At 36.0% G+C, this 25,460-nt stretch overlaps 1 protein-coding gene across 2 annotated transcripts in view; it reads left to right on the forward strand.

The window, feature by feature from the left end:
• The first annotated feature begins 4,411 nt into the window (after positions 1-4,411).
• Positions 4,412-25,460, forward strand: part of bicdl1 (BICD family like cargo adaptor 1) — a 36,609-nt gene continuing 15,560 nt past the window's right edge. For both annotated transcript variants that reach the window (XR_003292600.1, XM_026269011.1), the window contains exons 1-3: positions 4,412-5,195; positions 7,516-7,731; positions 25,286-25,402. Coding sequence is in view for 1 of the 2 variants with exons in the window: in XM_026269011.1 (XP_026124796.1) it covers positions 4,797-5,195; positions 7,516-7,731; positions 25,286-25,402 (732 nt within the window). In the remaining variant the exon portion in view is untranslated. The remainder of the gene's footprint in view (positions 5,196-7,515; positions 7,732-25,285; positions 25,403-25,460) is intronic.

Consider the following 25,460-nt stretch of genomic DNA (forward strand, 5'->3'; position numbering starts at 1 on the left):
CTGCCTATTCATTCAACAGTCCTTAATATTAAATCAATATCTCACGAGTAACAGTGCTGTTAGTTACTGAATATCTGTGTTGTTTGTTTTCACTCCACCATTGGAAATACTTGCAAAATATGCAAGGAAGTTGAAGAAACATGTAGCAAACACACACAAGTGAAGGAATACTAACAGTAGCAAATCAGACCACTCAAACTAACTGTTGGGGGGATGTCACGTGATCCTTACATAGGCCTACCTATCTCATGAAACTTTAAAAAAGCTACATCAGACAAATTTAGCCTCTTTTATGTTCAAGAAGTGATGATTTCAATTAATTAAAATAAAAGTCATATACAGTAACTGCCATGAATCTGGAAAAAACAAACTAGATTTGGCCCAAGCCTTGAATGTTTACATTGTTTGGCATCGCCTCTAGTTTTGACTTCTTTTTGTATCTGATAATAAAAAACAATTATTTTAGATGGGCCTCATTGATTCATTTTGCCTGGGGCCCCCATTTGCCTCTGAATATATATATATATTTATATTTACTGTATGTGGTTGAGCGGAGCGATGCTACATCCTTATGTCATTACATCATTACATGCAAATGACAATGAGTGAGTCAATGAATCATTTATTCAATCGATTCATTCAAAAACACTGACGAGTTCAGAAACTTAAAAGCTGTTCTTATGCGTGACTCATTGAATCCTTCATTCAAGTGATTAATGAAAAAGTAATGATTCATTTATTTTCTTTCTGAGTCAGTCATTTGCATCATTGTGTCTTTATTATTTTATTGGGCCTGTATAGTGTCGCAGTATTGTAAATAAATTCCCTGCTGGAAAAAAAAAAATCTTAAACCAAACTAAGATGGTTTGCTGGTCTGAGCCGGTCTCCCAGCCTCACCCTGCAGGGCTTATGGCTTGTTTTCATGAGGTTTGAGAACTTTTTTCAGATGGTCAGGCTAAACCATCTCAACACTAGCTTGACCAGACTGTTAGACTATCTTAAACTGGTTAAGAACAGCTGTACTCAGTTAAAACCAGCAGTGAAGCATATCATTTAGTATGAAAGTTGTAACAGCATTAGGCTGAGCTTTATGAAATCACAAAGGATCTTTATTTTGTTCTGCTTGACTAGGCACTTCAACAGCAGAATGACTTTGGGAAGATATATTGATATAAAGAAGAGCACAGCGCCATCCAATGGATTGGGAAGGAATAGCACAGGAATACTTTAGGCCTTATATAAGTAATAAATGTTCTTCTTCAACATATGCTTCTTTATCTGCAAAAGTGTGGATTGTGTAATAGCACTGAAAGTCTTTGTATTTTCTCTTAGGCCTGTAGAAGAGCCGTGGGATAGTCTCTAGTTCAGGACTGTGACTCAGAGCATTATATAAATGCTAATGTATTCAGCAAAGAACTTCCATAAATGCATCAAAAATCAATCAGACTGTAATAATAATCATCAGGACATTTAAGAGCTCTTGTCCTCCAGAGTTTTCAAGAAGAGAAAACAAGCGCTGAAATCAAATTAAATAACATTAAACTGAAAATTTTATTTAGTATGTAAATTGATTCACGTATTGCCGAACAGCATAAGCAAAGGATCTATTAAATTTTAAGGATGCAACTAATTGTATAGATGCATCATGCATTCAGAGAAGATTGCTTTAGCATTTAGGGTGTTGCTTTGTATACTGGTGCAACTATATAGGCAATATTAATTATTCAATTCACCCTTATGAATAAATGTATTACTATTGCATTTTTAAGGCTGATTCACAAGAAAAATATTCACAATTTTTTTGAATTTATGAAGCGCGCTTGTTTTCCATCAGATGGCAGTATTGTTCAAGTATGTGGTTCAGCATCATGCATTCTTATTGTGTCCTGCTTACTACACAGTACTGTACATACTGTTTAATGCTTAGATTTCAGCGAGCAGCATTTATACAGTATATCATCTTGGAAATAAAAATTTAGGACTAGTAAAGCAACTGTATGAAAATGTCTTTATGTATTTGTTTACTGATCAAGTTATTAATAAGTGTTGATATTTCCATTCGTATATTTTCATTTTTATCCAGAAAGAATATATTTATTTATTAATGTGCTCTCTATTTTTCTCCTTTATATGTTTTATTTACTTATTTATTTTAATATTGTAATCTATCTATTTACAGATCCAATTATTTGTTTATGTTTATTTTCATATGTATTAAAACAAAATTAGAGAGAGGAAATATATGTATTTATTTATTTTATTTATGACTTTTTTTTTAACTGGTTTCTAACTTTAAAATGTATATTTTATTTAATAACATGACAAACAACCAGTTTCAGATGTAACAATGCAATGCAAATATTAAAATACACTGTAACTTTGTTAGCAATTATTTATGATTTATGATTATTATAATGCATTATAACGTAATTAAATTAATGTTAAATTGAATATTAAATATGCATTTAAAATATGAATAAATATTTAATGCATTATACATAAAAGCTTCAAGTAAAATGTTGCCATTTTTTCTATTCGCACTTGACTGGTTAGTTTCAGAGTGTTTTCATGCATAAAAATGTATGAATATTTGTACTAATATATGTATTTGTATATACCTTGTAATATCTGAACATTTGCATGATGATAACCATTTTGCAGTGCATTAACTAACTCTTAACAAAAGCTGAGCAGATTGATGATCTCATATTTAAGCGACTGTGCTTTAATCACAAGGATTACAAATGCAGCCTCAATCCCCTGAAGCTCCTCCAAACATGTTGTTTCTCCCATTCATCCTTCAGTAAATGACCCTACAGTGATCGGACGGTTTGAGCCCTGGAATGAGTGACCCACTTTCCTTTGTATGTTAATATTATGATCCACAAATGAAGTCTTTGTTTTGTTTGTCTCACTAAAACACATTCATCACATAGCAGCACTTGGTCCATTAGAAAACAAGTGCACTGAAGCATGTCTCGCATCATGATTGAGCTCAACACTATGAGATGAGATTACATGCCATCCGTTAGATCCAGACACTCAAGCAGATCAGATCACAGGGATGTACCAAAGGGGGTGGAAGGCAATCCTGCGTTCCCTACAGATGTTCTGCTTCTGCTGCTGTGGAATGTTTTCAGTAATCTGAATGTTTGTCATCTGGTGTTTGTATGTTCATGCTGTAATAATGAGGTCAAACCCTTTCAAAACAATGACTGAAGTCATGAATGTGTGCAGTCTTGATAATTACATTCCTAAATAAGCATGCTTGTTTACAGTTGTCAAATAAAGTGTAAATCAATTTGAACACAAGTATATTTCTGCAATAATTAAATGTGCTTAAACATCCAAATAGGCAAATAATGCACAAAACAGGACAGCTTAGTGTGTTTGGTAATTCATTGCTGTACATGTGACATTCATTGATATTGTTTTTATGCCTACTATCCTAAAATCTCCATATTCCACTGTACAAATTAAAAGAAAAACTAATAAATAAATAAATACAATTATGAGACCATATATATATATATAATTTTATTTATTTATTATTATTATTTATTTATTTATTTTGCATGGTAACACTTTAATAAAGCACATTTCTCCTGGATCTGAATCCAGATGTTTTAATTTCAGGCTTGTTTATAGTCTTATTAATTTCAATAATAAATCTTACTGTAATACAGTCATAATGATTTTTAAATATAAAAAATACATTAGAACAAACTAAATGCAGAACAAAAAAAGGTACCTTTGCATAAATTGGTAAATTTAAATTATATAACTTACAGTAATTAATAATTACAATTTTCAATTTATAATGATTAATTATAATGTATAATTATAAAAATAGATAATTTATATAATCGTAATATTATTTTGTATACTACATAATTCATAATTATACATTATAATAAAATAATTATAAGAAAAAAAGTAATGTAAAGTGCATATATATATATATATATATATATATATATATATATATATATATATATATATATATTTAATTAATCAGTTTACACAAAGGCACCAAGTCTGTGTATGTGTCTGTGTGTATTATATAAAACATTAAATGTAAACTATAAAATCATAAACTATAGAAAATCACCACAGTCCTTATCCATATCCAATCCATATGAGATACAACTACAATTTAAAAGCTGAAAACTCGTATGAAATCATTAACTGGGTTAACCAAATAAAACAGACTATGAAAAGGTCAGTTTTGACCTTATCCATGAGAGGTCATTAACCTTGTGTTCCCCAACACACCAGCAACATTCATCTGTCTTTCACCCAGTTCTTCTCTAGCATATGGCGTTATCACAACCCACCAATGGGCGGCTACGAGGAGCAGGTTGATTAGCTGACGTCACGGACGCAGAGAGAGCGCGCGGGGTTGGGAGGAGGCTCGCGCACGAGAGCAATCCGTGTATTTGTGTGTCTCATAGGCCGGGAATGTGAGCGAGAGGCGACAATAATGGGGAATAACCGGGACCCCGGTGCTCTGGAGTGGACACAACGACTGGACGGTGATCATCAAGGGGGTTAACGTGAAGATCAGCCATCCCCAGAGGGTTTTACACTGATTTGGCGAGGCTTGATGGATTATTTTGGGCTTAATGATCAAATGATTGCCGCCGGAGACCAAATAAAACGCATATAATCATACTGGATACGATTTATCCATTTCCATGGCGTTATCACCCACCCAGAGCCAAGCAGGTCACCTGGACCCAGGACTAAAGCGGGCTCGCCGGGTCTAAAGCGCTCGATCTGTCGTGATTGAGGCGATGTTCGCGTCTTGCCTCGATCTGCGCAGCGCGATTTCAGCACCACCGCAGCTGGACAGCGACCGCATGGAACGAGCGCTCGATCCCAGCCGCCAAAACTCGCCAGACTCCGCAGCGGAAGACCAGACCCTCACGCTGCTACACACCGCGCCCGGGGGGCTCGGCATGGCTCTGGAGGAGGAGCTGGCCATGCTCACCCGCGAGCGGGACGAGGATCTGGAAGTATCCGCCTCAGAGACACCTGTGAGCGGACAGAACTCTGACCTACTGTCGCTCTACCGGCAGAAGGAGAAGGACTTGGTCCTCGCTGCTAAACTGGGCAAAGCTCTACTTGAACGAAACCAAGACCTCACAAAGCAATATGACAAAATGACCAAGGATTTAAATGACAAACTGGAGGTGAGAAGTTCTAAACTTCTAAACCTAAATGAATATTGTCAACTGTTTGCATTTTAAGAAAGTCTTTGGGACTTTCTGCCAATGGATTCTTCAAGTTGTTCAAAACCAGCATGGCTTTTCAGTGTTATTCAATATTGGTTTCAACTCATATTTGTTAATAAAATAAATTTCTGACACTGATATCAACATTCAGTGCATCAAACAGGACTAGGTTAACAACAACAACAACAAAAATAGGCCTAAATATGTAAATAAACACTTATCCTGAGCTCACACACAACAAGTTACTACTGTAAACATACCTAAAAACGACAACGATGTAAATAGAAATGCTAATTAAATTGAAGGCAGTACAATAAACTGTACAGTTCAATAAACTGGTCGTAATTCAAATGATACATCATTTATGATAATCAATAGTTAATTCATAATAATTAATAATGATAAAAATCAATGTGTAAATGAACCAAGTTTTAATAGCAGGCCTGTTTAAACTGTGAATAATCAAGTTAAGCTTATTGTTTTACTCCAGGGCTGTGATTGATTTCACAGGCATGTGTTGTTTACATGTGTATGCAGTCAATCTGCTTTTTTAATTATTAATCAGGATGTATCATAATCACTTAAATGAGTGGAACGCATTTAGTCACATACTGTTAGTCTCTACTTTTTTCCTCAATGCGGAACAGCTGAAGAGTTCCCAACTCCAGCTGTTCTCAAAATTCTTTCTAATTGCACAAAAATATGCATAAATCCTGTTATGTTATAAGCATTTTTATACAGTCATAAAAATAACAAAGCATGTCTATTATGGTGGATGGCATCATGAAAACATTAGAAGCAGAGCTAACAGCTGTTTGTCAAAACCCAAGCGTTTACTGTCACTGATGTGGACTGAGTGAAGACGTTGACTGAGTTGAATCTGGTTCAAATCTATATGGGCTCTGACGGTTGTTTCAGTGACGCTGCAAGTAAAGCTAATGTGCTTTGGCTCTTTTCAGTCGTCTGAGGGCCAGACGTGCGACAGTTTCCTGGCACTTCTCCATGCAACTGTCCCTCACATCTTTGACTTAAACCCTTTGACTTAATCCACTCCCAACTTCACTAGTTTTTCTTTACTCATGTTTTCTTACTAATTTGAGGAAGCCTTCCCCCTCTAATAACAGCAAATAATAAGCACTGAAATTACTTCTAACAGTTAATTGCATTGATAGCCTTCAGAGTGGATTTCACAGGCCTTAATCAGTGCCGGATTTCATTTTCTCTCAGAACTGCCAGGGACTCAACCTGACTGACCCTTTATGACATAAAAACTATGTAATTCAGATGTCTGGCTATTATGGACTAACACTGGTCTGCATTACATCTTATTTTGGCCCATTAAAGACCATACACTCTCAGAAAAAAGGTACGAAAGCTGTCACTGGGCAGGTAGTTTTCAAAAGGTTCAGATTTGGATCATATTTATCCATTGAATAGTACCTCAAAGGTACATATTAATACTTTAAAAATTGTGGTGTAATTTAGTACTTTTGAAAGGGTACCACCCAAGTAATAGTTTTTGTACCCTTTTTCTGAGAGTGAATGATCAAAATATAAGGGGACCAATCATATGCTGCTGTTTTACATGACATTTAGGGGCGGGGTTATTTAAATGAGTTGATGCCACAATAATTTACCAGCATGGAGATCATAGAAATCAGATCATAGAACATATCAAATCTGTCCAAAAGTAATATATTTCACAAATATTATTGGCAAATTATTTATAAAATAAGTCTCTTCTGCTCGCCAAGGCTCCATTTATTTTTAACAAAAACAGAAAAAAACTTAATTTCATTTTCAACTGTTTTCAATTGTAATATATTTTAAAATGCAATTTATTCCTGTGAAGGAACTGAATTTTCAGCATCATTACTGCTCAAGAAACATTTCTGGTTATTACCAATGCTGAAAACAGTTGTGCAGCTTCATATTTTTGCAGAAACCTGGATACATTGTATTTCTCAGGATTCCCTGATGAAAAGAAAGTTTACAAAAGCAGTTTTTATTTACAATAGAAATATCTGGTGACATTATAAATGTCAGTTTTGATACTGTAAATGAAATGCATTCTTGATGAACAATAAATAATGAATTTCTTTTAAAATATCATACTGACTCCGAAACTGTTCAAAACAGTATTAGTGTTATCATGTTACAAGTTTATTTGCTAACTAAGTCCCTCAAACAAACCTATGAATATCTATTAAAGATTTAATTTAGGTAAATCCAGTGATTTCCTCAATATATGTGAATGACCCTGATTTTCCTCTTCCAGCTCCTGGAGCAGGAGAAGCACGAGCTGCGACGGCGTTTGGAGAGTCGTGAGGGCGAGTGGGAAGGCCGGGTGGCCGAACTGGAGACAGATGTGCAACACCTGCAGGGGGAGCTGGAGAGACATCAGGTTCAGCTGCGAGAGGCCGACCGAGACAAGAGCCGAGCCATCAGCGAACTGTCCGAACAAAACCATCGACTGCTGGAGCAGCTCAACAGGGTGAGTGACACCTTCAGCCCCATACAGTTCACAGTGGCATGATTTGGAAACTTAAAGCCGAATCTGCTGCTCGTCCGGTTGTTTTACAGCAGTTTTTTTTAATTTTCTGCTGCTGGAATTTTTTTCTGTGACTTTGGCAGAATGCAGCCTGTTTCTGAGGTGTGACAAAAAGCCAAGGCACATTTATTTATACAGCACATTTCATAAACGCTAGTCATGATGAAGAGAAAGAAAATAGAAGAAAAATATAACGGACAATTTAAAAAATTAGAAATATAAATAAATAAATATTTGATATACCGTATTTTTTGGACTATAAGTCGCACCTGAGTATAAGTCGCATCAGTCCAAAAATACGTCATGATCAGGAAAAAAACATATATAAGTCACACTGGACTATAAGTCGCCCAAGACCCAAGAACCAAGAGAAAACATTACCGTCTCCAGCCGCCAGAGGGCGCTCTATGTCTTCAATGTAGGCTACAGGAGCACTGAGCAGCACAGAGCGCCCTCTGGCAGCTGGAGACGGTAATGTTTCTCTTGGTTCATGTCTCTTAGGGCAGTGGTTCCCAAAGTAGGGGTCGCGACCCCACGGTGGGTCGCGGGACCCCGGTGCAGGGGTCGCGAGATGATTTCGATATAGGCTTTATATATTTTTGTTTCAATTAATTTAACTCTTTCGCATCGCACGTACGATCACACCGGTGTGATCAGTCTAGGCTAGTCCCTGGAGTGTAACTGTTAGGACCACACCGGTCAGTGCATGACGTGAAATTCAAATGTGCTCTCGCGAGTTGGCTGGCGCTGAGCCATAGACAAGTGCGCTCAGAGCTGTCATCACAACTTTTCAGTGTTTTCAACCACATAATGTTTATTTTAGGTTTCAGACATATAAGTACTAGAAAAAACAATACATTTAGAGTTTGTAAAATACACACTGATGTCAAAGGAAGAGGCAATAATAATCTTTTTCATTATAATTAGACACATTTTATTCATATCAGATACACATTGTGTAAGTAACTTTAAAGTTTACTCCATTATTCTCCCAGTTCACCAGCCACTTACTTTTATGTATTTTGGGAGAAGTGGATGAATTCACGTGTTGTAAATCCAACAGATCTGAACTGCGTCTGCGGCACAAACTAAGATGGCGGCGCCCATCGCGCATACAGTTCAACTAACGCGATCGTTATAAAGGTGTTTAAACAACAAAACACTTCCACTTGCATATATTTGACAATCGGAATATCAGCTATTTCATGCCATATCTAACAAATTTGTTAATATTTTTAATAAAAAAGGAAAAATGACAAAAGCAGATCATTCATTCAGCTCTGTTGTTGCTGCGGTATGTCACGTGACAAGCAATGACGCGTCACCATGGAAAGCATAAAGTGACACATCTAGCGGATTAGCATGAGTGTGTGTGTGTGTGTGTGTGTGTGTGTGTGTGTGTGTGTGTGTGTGTGTGTGTGTGCGAGCAGCTCAGACTTACTCGACTGGTTCCTGATGGCAGAATAATGAACGAGTTCAACCCAACATAGCTGCACAGTTACTTTCCGAGAGAGAACAGGTGGATATCGAGCAGCTCATGCAGACTTGTAACACTGATTTTGCACGCAGAACAATAAAATATAACTTCGTGTGCTTTGAGACTGGGCATAAAATCGATTTGCTGTACATTTCACGCGACGAGAGGTGTTTTTTTTTTTTTGGGGGGGGGGGGGGGGGGGTCGCGGGGCAGCAGCGCATTTATCATGGGGTCGCGGGCTAAAAAGTTTGGGAACCCCTGTCTTAGGGTGTACTCACACTGCCAGTTTGAACCGTGCCCGAGTGCGTTTGACCACCAAAGCGCGGTTCGTTTGACTAGTGTGAGTGCTCCGAATCGTGCCCGGGCGTGGCTCGATTAGCCGGCCCTGGCCCGCTTGGAAGAGGTGGGCCAGGGCACGGTTCAGTTGGACTCGGGCGCGGTTCACATGCAGTGTGAGCGCTAACCGTGCCGGAGCACGGAAAAGGACGCTTTGCATCACGGTTTTGCTACGCTCCAAAACCAACATGGCAGGGAAAGGGTCGCTTTGGTCTACGGCAGAGGTGCAAAACGCATAAAAACTAAAAACTGCAAAGTCCTTGCTGCACTTCAGCTGGTACCTTGCAAACATCCTCATACCAGCAGCACGATTACGTGAAAATGTTCGCGCCACTAAGGCGACACATCTGTTTAACAACAGGCTGTGGACCAAACAACACAAAATTATCCACAAAGAAAACAGAGCGATGCACTCCATTGTGTTCAGAGAGCGCCGCTCTTCTTGTTTATCCCAAAACCGTCGCACCATAATGACGTAAGCGTGCTCCGGCACGAATGCTGAAACCCTATATGTGAGTGCAGGCCAGAGGGGGAGTGGGGAGGGGGGACAATCGTACTCGGGCCCAGTTCATGGCAACCGTGCCTAGTGTGAGTACACCCTTAGTTCATTTCTCTTGGTTCATGTCAAATTAATTTAGATAAATAAGTCGCACCTGACTATAAGTCGCAGGACCAGCCAAACTATGAAAAAAAGTGTGACTTATAGTCTGGGAAATATGGTAAATATATGTAATTTAATATTAAAATAGATTACAAGAAATAAAAAAGAAAAGGGAAAAATAAAATAATAATAACAATAAAGCAAGGTCCTGGGTTTTGATTTAAATTTTATAAAATGCATGTCCTGTAAGTTCTGGATAAAACTGTTGACTAAATGCTAAATGACACTATTTCTGTAGCTACACTAGTAAAAGATTGTGATAGAAAAGGCTTAATAAATTATATATATTTATAAAATAAAAATATAGAAAGAAAACTATCCACTAAATGTAAAATGCCATGAGGCTATTTAGACGACACGTCCACAGTAACCTGAAGTTACCTGGTGATGCTTATGGTTCATTCCTTATGGAGATCGACTCAAAGACACTCTGGTTAGCAGCCTTGAGCTTTAACTCCCTCACTGCACAACAAAGGAAGCCTGCATGGAAAACATTCATTAATAAAGCAGTGTGCTCAAGAAAACCCAGAATGATTATTCCAGTCATTCTTTGAATTGAAATATTGATTATGATGGGCTGGAAATCCATACAGAGGCTGGTGGAAGACAATTTGGAATGAATACATTTCATGCTATGACACAGAGAGTCCCCTCACCTTTCTGAGACATTTCCTTATGCAGACTCATCAAAATTACTCTACGCTCTGTCTGTTTTTAATAATTCAACAGCTGTGCTGTTAATTAAGCAATCTACTTGTCTGACAGTCCAGCAGGGCGACATTGAAGATGCACAGGACATTTTTTTTTATCTGTGGCCAATGAATGAGGCTGATGAAGTAAACTTTTCAAAGACACTTTTTGTTTTTGTATCTTTTGTATCTTTAGAGTCACTTTTGGCTGTTTATGATAGTTTAATACAAATATTATTATTTTAATATTTGTAATTTGATTTGATTTTTATATTTTCTTTGTTAATTTTATATTACAAATTTTGACTCAGCATCTGACTCAGTGTTGCTTGGCTGGTTAGCATCATTAGTTAGTTAGTAGTTATGTGATCACTAGAACATTTCTGCAGGTAAAATGCATCTCTCTTCATTGATGGATGTTTAAACAGCAAATACACTGCAACAATTAGACTGTTATAAGCCTGGTTAAAGAAAAATAATTAAAATGCAGAAAACAAAAAATGTTTGCATCACAATTTATGCATAACATCATAGAAATATATAGGTCTTGATATGACACTGGTTGAACACTGCTGGTTGAAAAATCTTCGAAACATGATGAAATTCAAAATGATGAATCACTGATGTTGAATGAAGACCATAATTTCTGAGCAATGATTGGAAACTGGTATTTATTGATTTGGCAGGAAATTGGGATTTGATGGTCAAATGCCACGTTGAGTTTAGGTTGCGCTTCTGTGTGTGGCTCTTGTTCACAGGCGTATCTGAATTCTCATTGAGTCTCATTGATTTTCCCTCGGGACAGCTGTGGTGTTGTGGCAATGATGCAGCTGAGGTCAGACAACAATCTCTTCCTGTATCTAAACAGCCGCGTCGCCCCGACAAACCGCTTTGAACTTCAGTCTTAATGACTTTAATGTTCAGATTTACTGCTGCTGTCCATTACAATGCTTTAACACTGTCAATCCTGGACAGTTTCATTTGTTCTCAAACACACACACACACACACACACACACACACACATGTCCCATCATTAGCACATGTGATGCTATTAATATACACACATAAATGGAAGAAGAATCGATGGTGATAAACTAATCGAAGCTGGCAGCACAAGGGCTTCCAGCTGAGGGCAAAAACACTAATAAAAACAAAACTAAATAAAATAATGGACAGAAAATAAATCATGAAACCTTTTCATCCACTGGGAACTAAAATTTATAAAAATAAGAAAAAATAGTGCTTTTGACATATTTATTTAGTTGACACAATGGATGAAGAGTCATTGAAGACTTATTAGTTTATTTTGGCTGACCAATATCTACTTTTAGTTTAGTATAATTAAAATAACTATAGGTTTTCATCATATTTTGAAAATAATTTTAATTTTAATTTTTTTCTGTTTTAATTTAATTTCTGATTAAAGTTGAGTCATTTGTGTTTGTATTTGTTTCTGCAGTTTTTAGTAATTTTTATTTTATTGCATTTATTTATTTGAGCTATTCTTATTTAATTATTTTTGTATTTAAACTATAAATTTCAACTTTTATGTTTGCAACTAACTGAAATATGTTTTTATGTTGCAAAAATGCCCAATAGTAACCCCGTCAATTTCAAAATACAGCACATATTTAAATGGCATTCAATTAAGACTTTTTAAAATCCAAATGGTGTACTGTATATGACATTTATCATCTAACTACTAGAACAAACCAATCAAATCTTGACCACATGGTCATATAATCCAGCAAAGTATAAGCAAATGACTTGCAGTAAATGTATTGCAATAATGTTTTTTTTAACTGTAATCAACCTAGTCGGCTGCTGACGGTGATGTTCTCTAAAGCAAGAAAGAGGCTCTGAATATGAGATAACTAGATGGCCTTGACAAATCTGCTAATGGATCTAGAGCTGCAGACTCAGATGACCTTCCTTGTGTGGGACAAGCAACAGGAAGTGACATAAGGCAGAGAGACACATGGGTGAACTCAGGTGGGATTAGGCTTTAATCCAGATCCTCTTTACCATCAATATTATATCCAGTCGACTGAAACAGAGCAAGAGAGGACAGCAAGAACTCTGTGGTGACTTACATATACAACAAAAACATCCTGAAGAAAAGAAAATCACATCTCATTAAGAGATCTCATTAATATCTTATATTTATTTTTTCAAGACAGAATTGAGATTAATTAGGAGAAAACAGAATATCTTTTCGTCTGAAAAAAACCCTGAAGAAGCGTTTCAGAAGAGAAACTGAAAGGATTTTTCTCAATATGACTTTATAGTTCTGTATTTATAATATATGCAGCCAACAACTGAATTTTTTTTTTGTCTCTCTCAGTAGTCTTTTAGGAGAACTGTCTGAAACAAAGTTGGCTGAAATAAAACAATAGAGCAATAACAATTTCTTTTGGAGAGACAGTTACTATGGCAAGCCGTTTATATATAAAACTTTCTAGTATCTATTTTTCATGATATTAGCATTTATTTTAGATACTAGTATCTATTCAATTAACACCATGGGCTTTTTAAAAAAAGCAGCTGTGTATAATAAAATAGTTTAGTATAATAAGATTTGTTTCTAGTAATAATTACAAAAGATACTAGTGTCAAATAAGTACTAGTGCGTAATGAATACCTACTAGTATCTATTAAATAGGTACTAGTGACTAATGAAAAATATTTAATAAATATATATACTGTTATCTAATAAATACTTACTAGTAATATTTTAAAAGATACTAGTGACTTTTTGAACACATTTTACTTAGGCCCAATCCCAATTCTATTTCATACCCCTACTATTGCCCTATGAATTGCAACACCACTACTATACCATTACATGTCATCATACGTCATCTTCCTATACACCTACACTGGTGTGCTGGTTTGCCACAGAGCCTTTTATTACTGTTCTATGTATATTAATGTGCTGTTTACAGACACATACACGCCTATATCAGACATGACTTTTATTAATAACAGTTTAAAAACTGAAACAGACTTGCACACACACAACTTTCATCTCACTTTCTCTCGAATCGGCAATATTTGAGAAAATTGTGATTTCTAATTATTGGGGGGGACTATAGCCCCCCTCAATATATTTGTTGGTTACAGCCCTGATCAGACGTGAAAATATGTTGTATCGTGCAGTCTGTAATGATATGACGTTAGCAAACTTTAGCAATTTTTTTGCAAACATTTCTATGAAAAACATCACCATAAATATGAACACATGATTGCACTAAGCACTAGTAACTAGTAGAAGCACTAGTACTTAATGGAATAGATACTAGTAGCTTAAAATAAGTTCTTGTAGCATTAACTAGATACTATTACATTTTAAGGATTAAATGTTAAAAAAGCTTGCCATAAAGTGACAACATAAGATAATGAAGCAGAGCAGCTAGTATGTAAAATACAGACAGCATAAATGTTTAGCTAATGTACTGAACATATTGTGTTGTGTTGGACAGATGCTATCTGTTGCACACACACACACACATGTCTGTAAGCAGGGGGTTGTCAAAAACGCCTGAACCCCAGCAGACTAATCTGATCAGAGAGAAGCATTTCACTAATTACATTACAAAGGTTTAGAGAGAGAGGTGGGCGGGGGGGCACAACAAAATAGACCTACATTTCATTACCAAGATGGGGTGATTCTGAGCCTTAATAAGTGATTGCAATGATTATATTTTCACTGGTACGAAGCATTGAAAATGAATGGCAAAGCAACATCAGTAACAGGTCGTGGGATCAGCACAGTGCATTGATGCTGTGCTCAGACAGCAGGTACACTGATACAGCTTTCAGAAGAAGAAGAAAATCTCTGATCCCTGCTGGGATGTATGATTTGAGTCAAGTTAAGAACCCAGTAAAACAATTGGAAATACTATGATGCTAGTATAATGCCAGAGGTTGCTACGCGCAGTTGGAGTATGGAGTCTCATTACCTTCCCCGATCTCACGGCAATTCGTAAATTTTTCACGAGGTGGCTTATTCATACGAATTCGTATGACCAAATCGGAAGAGATTGTCAAATCGTACGTATTTTACGAGTTGCACAATTCGTATGAATTTGTACGAATGACCTACACCTAACCCCGCCCCTAAACCTAACCATCACTGGGGTTTAGACAAATCGTATAAAATCGTGAGTTCGTACAAATTCGTATGAATAAGCCACCTCGTAAAATATGTACGAATTGGTCGTGAGATAGCGTTGGATCCACACATGTGCATAATAATTCATAATAATTTGTGCATAATAATTCACAAATGTGCACAAGAGAGCCACACTCATGCATGGTAATCGACAAAAGCACACAAGAGATTCACACGCATGCACAACAATCCACAAATGCACACACAAAAGATCCTCATGCATGCATGGCGATCAACAAATCCATGCTAGGACTAGGGCTGGGCACTTTTTTGATTTGATTAATTAATTTGAATTTAATGTTTTGCCACGATTAAATTTTTTCAAAATCGAGGAATTATGGTTTTGAATAGAAATATTACCAAACGTAAGAATTAGACACTTTGACAATATAGTGGTAATAACAGTAAAGAGAAGATAACAATAAAACCGCATGTGATTTAACTGCTCACAAGTGACGCACTCTGTGAAGCACGATAAATATAGCACTAGGCACCAGTGATGCGTGGGTCAGTGTATTAATACCCGCACCCGACCGATGTTTTCAAGTAACCTTCCCGCAACTCGGACCGCAAAAAAAGGAAAATAAAATATTGTACCCGACCCGCTTCCTGTAGTAGATGTAGCCTAGTAAATGCTCATCGTAGCGTCATTGGGCCATAGACGTAGGAACTAGACAAAAAAAACTAAAAAAAAAAAACGTAAAATATCATCATTTTGTCAAGAATTAGAAAAAATCGTCAGTAAGCTCATAATTTGTACTAAAAAAGTTTGACTATGTCTATTTTGATGTTTCTGCAAGTTCAGCACACAGTGAGGTTCGTGTTTGTTCCAATCAGGGGCGTGTTTCCCAAAAGCATAGTTGCTAACCTGTTAGTTGGTTGGCAATGGGAAATTGTATTGCAATCAACAAAGTTGCTAACTTAGTTTGCAACTATGCTTTTGATAAATGCACTCCAGAGCTCGTGAGCGGAGAGCGCATTTCTCCATATACAGTATTGTTCAAAATAATAGCAGTACAATGTGACTAACCAGAATAATCAAGGTTTTTAGTATATTTTTTATTGCTACGTGGCAAACAAGTTACCAGTAGGTTCAGTAGATTGTCAGAAAACAAACTAGACCCAGCATTCATGATATGCACGCTCTTAAGGCTCTGCAATTGGGCAATTAGTTGAAAGGGGTGTGTTCAAAAAAATATCAGTGTCTACCTTTGACTGTACAAACTCAAAACTATTTTGTACAAACATTTTTTTTTTCTGGGATTTAGCAATCCTGTGAATCACTAAACTAATATTTAGTTGTATGACCACAGTTTTGTAAAACTGCTTGACATCTGTGTGGCATGGAGTCAACCAACTTGTGGCACCTCTCAGCTGTTATTCCACTCCATGATTCTTTAACAACATTCCACAATTCATTCACATTTCTTGGTTTTGCTTCAGAAACAGCATTTTTGATATCACCCCACAAGTTCTCAATTGGATTAAGGTCTGGAGATTGGGCTGGCCACTCCATAACATTAATTTTGTTGGTTTGGAACCAAGACTTTCCCCGTTTACTAGTGTGTTTTGGGTCATTGTCTTGTTGAAACAACCATTTCAAGGGCATGTCCTCTTCAGCATAGGGCAAAATGACCTCTTCAAGTATTTTAACATATGCAAACTGATCCATGATCCCTGGTATGCGATAAATAGGCCCAACACCATAGTAGGAGAAACATGCCCATATCATGATGCTTGCACCTCCATGCTTCACTGTCTTCACTGTGTACTGTGGCTTGAATTCAGAGTTTGGGGGTCGTCTCACAAACTGCCTATGGCCCTTGGACCCAAAAAGTACAATTTTACTCTCATCAGTCCACAAAATGTTCCTCCATTTCTCTTTAGGCCAGTTGATGTGTTCTTTGGCAAATTGTAACCTCTTCTGCACATGCCTTTTTTTTAACAGAGGGACTTTGCGGGAGATTCTTGAAAATAGATTAGCTTCACACAGACGTCTTCTAACTGTCACAGTACTTACAGGTAACTCCAGACTGTCTTTGATCATCCTGGAGGTGATCATTGGCTGAGCCTTTGCCATTCTGGTTATTCTTCTATCCATTTTGATGGTTGTCTTCCGTTTTCTTCCACGTCTCTCTGGTTTTGCTCTCCATTTTAAGGCATTGGAGATCATTTTAGCTGAACAGCCTATCATTTTTTGCACCTCTTTATAGGTTTTCCCCTCTCTAATCAACTTTTTAATCAAAGTACGCTGTTCTTCTGAACAATGTCTTGAACGACCCATTTTCCTCAGCTTTCAAATGCATGTTCAACAAGTGTTGGCTTCATCCTTAAATAGGGGCCACCTGATTCACACCTGTTTCTTCACAAAATTGATGACCTCAGTGATTGAATGCCACACTGCTATTTTTTTAACACACCCCTTTCAACTAATTCAACTAATTGCCCAATTGCACAGCCTTAAGAGCGTGCATATCATGAATGCTGGGTCTCATTTGTTTTCTGAGAATCTACTGAACCTACTGGTAACTTGTTTGCCACGTAGCAATAAAAAAATATACGAAAAACCTTGATTATTCTGGTTAGTCACATTGTACTGCTATTATTTTGAACAATACTGTATTACGCTCTGCTCGATCATTCCGTGGGGTCGCTCGCTCAACCCAAAATGGCCTGCTGGTTCGAAAATGTGCAAGAAGACATTTAATTGTTTAGGAATAAACTGGTGTTTTCTATGTCGCTGCAATGATGAAGTTTACGATGCGGACTCCCCATGAACGCCAGAGAGAAATGCACATTTCAAATGGATTACATAATCAGATAGTAGCCTATTTATTTTGGTTTTAATATTTTTGTTTAAAAGTAGACATTTCAAGCTTTCTGTAATATACAGCCTATATTTTTCAAATCTGTGAGGCACAAGCTGAGTTTCAGTGCCCTCCAGTTCACATGCAATGCAAGTGATCGTGCCGGCACCTCATTACATTGTCTGATTTGCTTCTTATTTATAAAATACAGGCAATTGATTGATAAAACATTGATCAAAATTAAGATCATTCAGATTATTTCAAACGACCCAACCGACTGCGACCCGAATATCATTACAAATATTTTTGGGTGACTCATAACCGCATACACCCGCTCATTTTGGATCAACCCGTGCATCACTGCTAGGCACCATTCACACAGAATTAACTTTTGTGTTGACAAATATGCAAAGTGGGCAGTGGAATAGGAAAAAATGCAAGATGAGAGTGAACTTCTTTTAAAGGTACAGCTTAGTTGGAGTTACTTCATGTACCTCATGTTGGAGTTAGTTCAACTTGACTTGATTGCAAATAAATGCACAGACACTATTTAACTGAACAGAGATGACATCACTGAATTCAATGATGAATTACCTTTAACTATCATTTTGCATTATTGACACACTGTTTTCCTAATGAATGTTGTTCAGTTGCTTTGACACAATGTATTTTGTTTAAAGCGCTATATAAATAAAGGTGACTTGACTTGACTAGGACGTGCCACTAGAGGGCGCACTATAAAACAATAACAATCGTGTGATGACGCTAAGAAGGAGCGTGGAATGATGGGATTTGTTGTCTTCTACCCAACCGCTGACAGCCATCAATCAGACGGGAAAGATAAATCATAGATTTAACGTGAGTTCAACAATTTGCACAAGTAGATTACATACAAAGTCAATGCAAAGATGCGATCAGACTATGAATCAGACGCGCCCTCACGTGGCTCTAGAGATGCGATGCCCCCGTTTGGCGTGTATGCCCCATAATACTAATCTTGTTGATCGTTATAATAGCATACGTTCTCTGTAAAGATACGAATCAAAACAACTCACCTGTCGAGTAAAACACAAGCGAGATCGGCATCTCTTCTAGTTGAAGTTACAAAGCTACTTCCGCATTTGTCCATGACGCTGTTGTCATGTGGTTTCTACGTCAGTAAAGACGGTCACAAAGGGTAACTAACGTCATTGACAGGCGACTGCACTGCCCCGTGTCACTGTTTAAAATGGGAATTTTCTCATGATTTACAAGTAGTTGAAAAATTAGAGATATTGTTAATAATCACCAGGACAAAATATATAACACTAGCCTAGTGGTTTTTGGATATTTTACTGCAGATATCAAATTGTACCTTTAACTTGAGCTCTGCATTTTTAAAATGCCATTTCATTCTGCAAGAGATGCGAGCGTAACAGTCAAACACATCCATGTTTACATAGAAAGGCATTCAAATATAAAACCTGTAAAGAACTACTGCTGTATGTCTGATATTTCATGTTTCTATCGGGTTGACAGGCTGAAAGCAGCTGTTTTAATAAAAAAAATCTTGCATCTTAAATAAGGGTGTGCTTGGAGGTTTACTAAGAGGTTTCAAGTGGTTCTTTGTGTAAAAGAGTATTACTATGCAGTTGCTGGGATGTTCTTGGTGATTGCTAGGTGGTTTCTTCCTGTCTGGTGTGAAAAGGTTATTTTAATCATGACAACTCTCTGAAGATATTAGCATCTTGATGGATTTGACAATGTTAATGTATCTGACCTTGGCAGAATAGATCTGCTACGTTGCTGCTGAATTGCTGCTGCTGTTGATTTTTGTTGCTGCTGTTGCAGCAAGCAAGTACAGGAACTTGCTACAGCCAATGCATATGGCGATATGGTGCCATGAGCATTTAAGATATGCTGCTGCTGCACAAATAGCATATAAAATAACCCATAGCAGATCTATACAGGTGGAGCTGGGTTAGGTGGAGGAATGCTGCAGGAATCTCAAGTGAATGCAAGCCAGCCATATAAATGCAAGGCATTAAGCTCAGCGAACCATTAAGCTTGTGCCAAGTCGTTTAACTCTGAATATCATCAGTTACATTAACAACCCATCAGCCTGCAGTATCTAGAGTTTCATGACTGAACAATATATTTCAATCATGACAACTCTACAATAGCTCAGTTAATGTACATATGGCAGAAATGTACAGAAAAATAAATTATAGACGAAATCAAACAGACGATAAACACTATTAAAAGCAATTATTATGTGATGCAATCAAACTTAAAGCAGAATTTGTTAGTTCTGTATTGTTTCAGGGTTAGCATCATCTGAGGTCCATCTCTTCTCGGGTGTTCTGGATCCAGAATGAAGCTTGAGCTAAATCCTAGTTACATCCTGTGGCAAAAACATAGAAACAAATAGAAACATAATTAGCATAGCTGCTGTTCCAACCAAGCAAAATTGATTTGTTTAACCCAAGCTGAAGAAAAATGATGTGCATTTGATCAGAAATAACTGCAGTACAAGACTATGAGATGCATTGTTTGAATGCCTGGCCAAAGAGATCTAGATTTAAACAGGGATAAAAAATGATATTAAATTATGTAAATATTGCGATCTGAATAGCTATGCATACTGTTGCTAAAGCTGCATGAAAGTACTATAACCGTCATATCAAACAATGAAAAGCAAACAAATAATGCCTATTTGGCTTTGAAGAGTTCACAAAATCTCTGTATGCCCCGTTTAATAAACGAAGTATTATGAGCCAAATTTTTAATAGTTACTAACCCCATGTCTTATCACTGAAATTTCATGCAGCCAAATACTCTCTGCTGCTGTTGCTATAAACAACAGTAATAATTTGACTTGATTTGAAATGCATGCTGCTATTACCGCTAATAACACAATCTGAATTCTATGATACTGCTGCTACATGCCATGAAAGTACTATAATTGCTGCAAGCCCAAATGAATACACAAATAGTACATTTAAAAAAAGAGGGTCCTACTATTAGCTACATTGTGCATGGGCAATACAGCTGAATGCATTGCAATGCAGCATGAGTACACGTATGAGCAGGTGTATTATTTTCTGCTGCTCATTATGTTGTTATGATTAAACAGGTAAGGCTGTTGACAGTATGACATTTATGAAAGACAGTTATACGGTTTACCTTGACTTAAAACGTTGAAAAAGAGCCAACTGCAAACCGACCCCACTAGTGAGGTGTGCATCTGAAAGTGATCAGTTTGCGGTTAATGTAAAATGAATGTTAGCACTTTGATCACATTCCTATTGTGGTTTATCGTATTGCTTTTGCTGGGGTTACTGAAAAGCATTTTTAACCCTTTCCTCACTCTTTAAATGTAGTTCATTGCTTTATTTTGTGATTTGCTGTGTGGACTGTCCAGCAATCTGACATTTCATCTGAGTGTCTTCAGTTTATACTGCAGAAATGTCACAGGTTTCCTCCTCTGACAGTATGACTAAGGGAAATCATCACCACCAGTCACTATTCCCACATATCTCTATGGCAACCCCAAATGTTATGTTCAATCCCCCCCGCCACACACACAATGTGCTGTGATGGAACCTATAACTAATAAAGTGCAGAGACATTGTGAAGCTGCGTTTGAAATTCTGTAACTATCTAACCGTAATAAGTGGTTTCTTTGTTTGAAAGCAGGATCATAAATGAACACACAACCTCACCGATCCAACATAATGCTCCACGTGAGCCACGAGAGCTTCCCTTCTTCTCTCCCGCCCACATTCAGACACGATTCACTCTGAAATGACACTGTTGAGTGGACAGCCACCAAAATGACTAATGGCTTTATGATTAGTATCATTCGTGAAGGTAATGCAGATGTAATTACGCTTCAGCTTTCAATGCCGTCATGAATGATGTTAGATCCTGTGGGAAAGAAAATCACATCAGATGTTTGATTAAATCCGTCGCTTCTTGGGAAAATACTTTTTCCAGATACCAGTTTGCGATCAAAAATCTGACGCAAACATTTCTCGTAAACTTCTTCCAGATGCTCTGAGCTGCTGTACATTAATTTTTAACTCTATATTCACACATTTTATGAGAACTATTGCATCATTTGCATATGTTAAAAAATAAATAAAATAAAAGGAAAATCTTAAGTAAAATAAAACTGAGAACTGAGTTTAGTCTCTTAAACTATGAAAGAGCAAACTCTGAGCAATTAATTTAATCGCAGTTAAATGCAACAGGGAACATTCTCAGAATGTTCTAGCAAGGTTATGAACAAATGTAATTTGGTTTTTAATAATGTTCTCAAAACATTGTTTATTACGGAGCCCCGCACATGACATGCATGAAAAAATAGTAGGCTAAATCATGTGCACGTTTTACTAAATCATTCCCTCAATGTTCTAAAACGTGCACACGAATACTAATGTGTTCCCTCGATTTACTATTTCATTACTATTTCAAACCGAGGGAACGTAATAGTAATCGTGTGCACGTTTTAATAATTTGAGGGAACAAATTAGTAAATCGTGTGCACAATTTGTTTATTTTTTCTTGCATGTCGTGTGCAAGACTCCGTAGTTTATACATTATTCATGGAATGTTTTAATTTTTCAAATGTAACATTCCCAGAATATTTAAAAGTAGAATCCCTATAATATTATCCTAGACAGAAAAAAATATATAAAATGGAAAATTTCCCTTCACATTTATATAAAAAGATAATAAAAAAAAATAATTAGCGGGAAAGCATAAAAAAAATCAAATCACTAACCTTGTAGATATAAAATAATAAAACTATATTTATTCAATATTTGTGTAACTGACAACTGTTGACTCATTTGTGTCCATTTTTACTGTAGTCCTCCCAAATGAAAAACCTAAAAACATAACTATGATAGAGCAAACTCTGAACAATAATTTTCTCTCAGTTAAACGCAAGGCAGAGTGTTCTCAAACTGTTTTGGCGAATTTCATTTAAGATTATGAACAAATGTTACAGTAATGTTAATAAGAATGTTTGTTCCGATTTGTTAACATTAGTTAAGTACATTAGTTGACTAAAACTAACAATGAAAAATACTCCTAAAGCATTTATTAATCTTAGTTACTAATACATTATTAAAAGTTGTATCTAATAATGGTCCTGAGCTAACATGGACGAGCAATGAACAGCTGTATTTTTATTAACTGATGTAAATAAAGATGAATGATTACTGTAACAATTGCATTGCTCGTTGCTAGTTAATGTTAGTGTATTAATTAAATATAGTTAGAAAATGGAACATTGTTCTAAAGTGTTCCCTTTTAATAATGTTCGCAAAACGTAAGCACAAAAATATTATAAATCATTTATGTATTATTATTATTTTTTTAAAACAATGTTTTTTCAGAATGTTCAGAAACAGAACATAAAAATGATAACACGTAATGTTCCCTTAACATTCTTATAAAGAATTACATTTTTAAAACGTAAAAAAATAAACCTGGATGCATGAACATTTAAAAAAACATTCAGAAATAAAAAATTTATAACGGGAATGAAAAATATTCTTAAATAATTTTTGTTAGCTGAAAAAAAAAAAAAAAAAATTGATAAATAAATAAAATCACTAAACTTGTAAAGATAGACAGGAATTGACATTACATTTTTTTTCAGTCATAGGTTATTAGTTACAGTCCTGTTGCATTATCTTATAGAAATTCAGATAAAACACGTTCAGATGGTTTCTGTAGCAACAGCGAAGTTGAAGAGGACGTGAGTTTCATTGTTGCTTTCCTACGTCACGTTGAACACGAAGATTCTGTGGTCTCCATGGCGACAGTCACAGATGATGCGAGTCAGTGTAGCGTCTGCAGTCTGTCTGATGGTAATGAGTGTTTCTCACAGCTGCAGTGGCCTGATCCCAGCCGTCCAATCGGCTCGGAAAAACACAAGGATCTCTGCTGGAACGTTCTACAGACGCTCCGAAATGCCAAGTGTGATCAATGAGCATGTGTGTGTGTGTGTGTGTTTGTGGGTCGGTGGAATTTCTCTGACTTCTCTGTAAAATGACTCACGCTGATAGATTATTGGGGCAGCAACAGGCTTCACCTCTCTTTAAATACATTTATGTGTGAAATCATAATAACGTGATAAATCATATCTTCACGTTAGTTTTTCTAATGCATTTGTGCATCATTGAATGCCATTTAAAAAGAAACTGAAATACCACTAACTTCTCACAGTGATAGAGGTGCTAAACTTTTTTTTTATTTTTTTTTTGCTACAGTAACATTATGAAGTCAAAAGGTTACAGATCAGCTCGATTCATGAAACAGCTAATATGAAGCAGTTAGGTTTTGCGGTCTAAAATTAGATAAATTATTTTACAGACAGAAAACAGTGGAATATCTACACTGTCTAATGCTACTAATTTCTTTAAAAACACCCTTAGTCTCAACTGAGTACCTTGAAAAACTGATTTTGTAAAAACAAAATATAAAAATAAAATTATAGTTAAATCAAGTGACTGAAAACTTTCATAGTAACTGGTAAACCTGATTCTGTAAAAGTATAATAAAATGTAAAAAAATAAACACATTTAATGAAATAAATATTTAATAAAAAAGTAAAAAAAAAAATGTATATATATATATATATATATATATATATATATATATATATAAATCTTTTTTTTTTTACTTTTTATCTATTTATTATATTTATATATATTTATGCGTTTAGCAGACGCTTTTATCCAAAGCAACTTGCATTGCATTCAGGATAACAATTTTTCCTAACACACACACACACACACACACACACACACACACACACACACACATATATATATATATATAAAATAGTTAAATCTGAAGAATTAAAATGCTCAGAGTATCAGCTGCCAGTTATTAAATTGTGTAAAATAATAAAGTATAAAATATAATAGATAAATAGTAAAATCCCAAGAATAAAAATGGTCTAAAACACCTAATTTATACTATCTGTCTGTAAACTTGATTTTGAAACTTGTAAATACATAATTAAATAGAATAAAAATAAATAAATGAAAATAAATAAATAAATCCAGTGACTGGAAGAACAACCATATTATCAGCTGTGTAGCTTGTGAAGGAAGTTTGTTTGTTTAAATAAAAAATTAAATGAATGAATGAATAGCTCAAAAATGACTATAGAATCAGTTCAGTATCTAATAAAAAAATTAATAATAATAATAATAATGTAGCAGACAAACAGTGCTCCATTCAGACAGACCATCTGCATACTATGCAATGAACAAACTGCATGAAGTATCCTGTAAAGACTAAATATCTGTAAGGACCTGATATAAATGTGTCTGTGTTTGTGTTCACAGGCTGCTGAGGTGGAGAAACAGTTGTCTACTCAGGTCCATTCTTTACGGGATGATTTCAAGGAGAAAAGCATCTCCACCAACCAGCACATGACACGCCTTGAGACCCTACAAGCCGAGGTGAGGCATTATGGGATGTGGATTCTTTTATATGCAATTAGTCATGACAACAAGATAT

This window comes from Carassius auratus, chromosome 8 (assembly GCF_003368295.1).
Source record: "Carassius auratus strain Wakin chromosome 8, ASM336829v1, whole genome shotgun sequence".
NCBI lineage: Eukaryota > Metazoa > Chordata > Actinopteri > Cypriniformes > Cyprinidae > Carassius > Carassius auratus.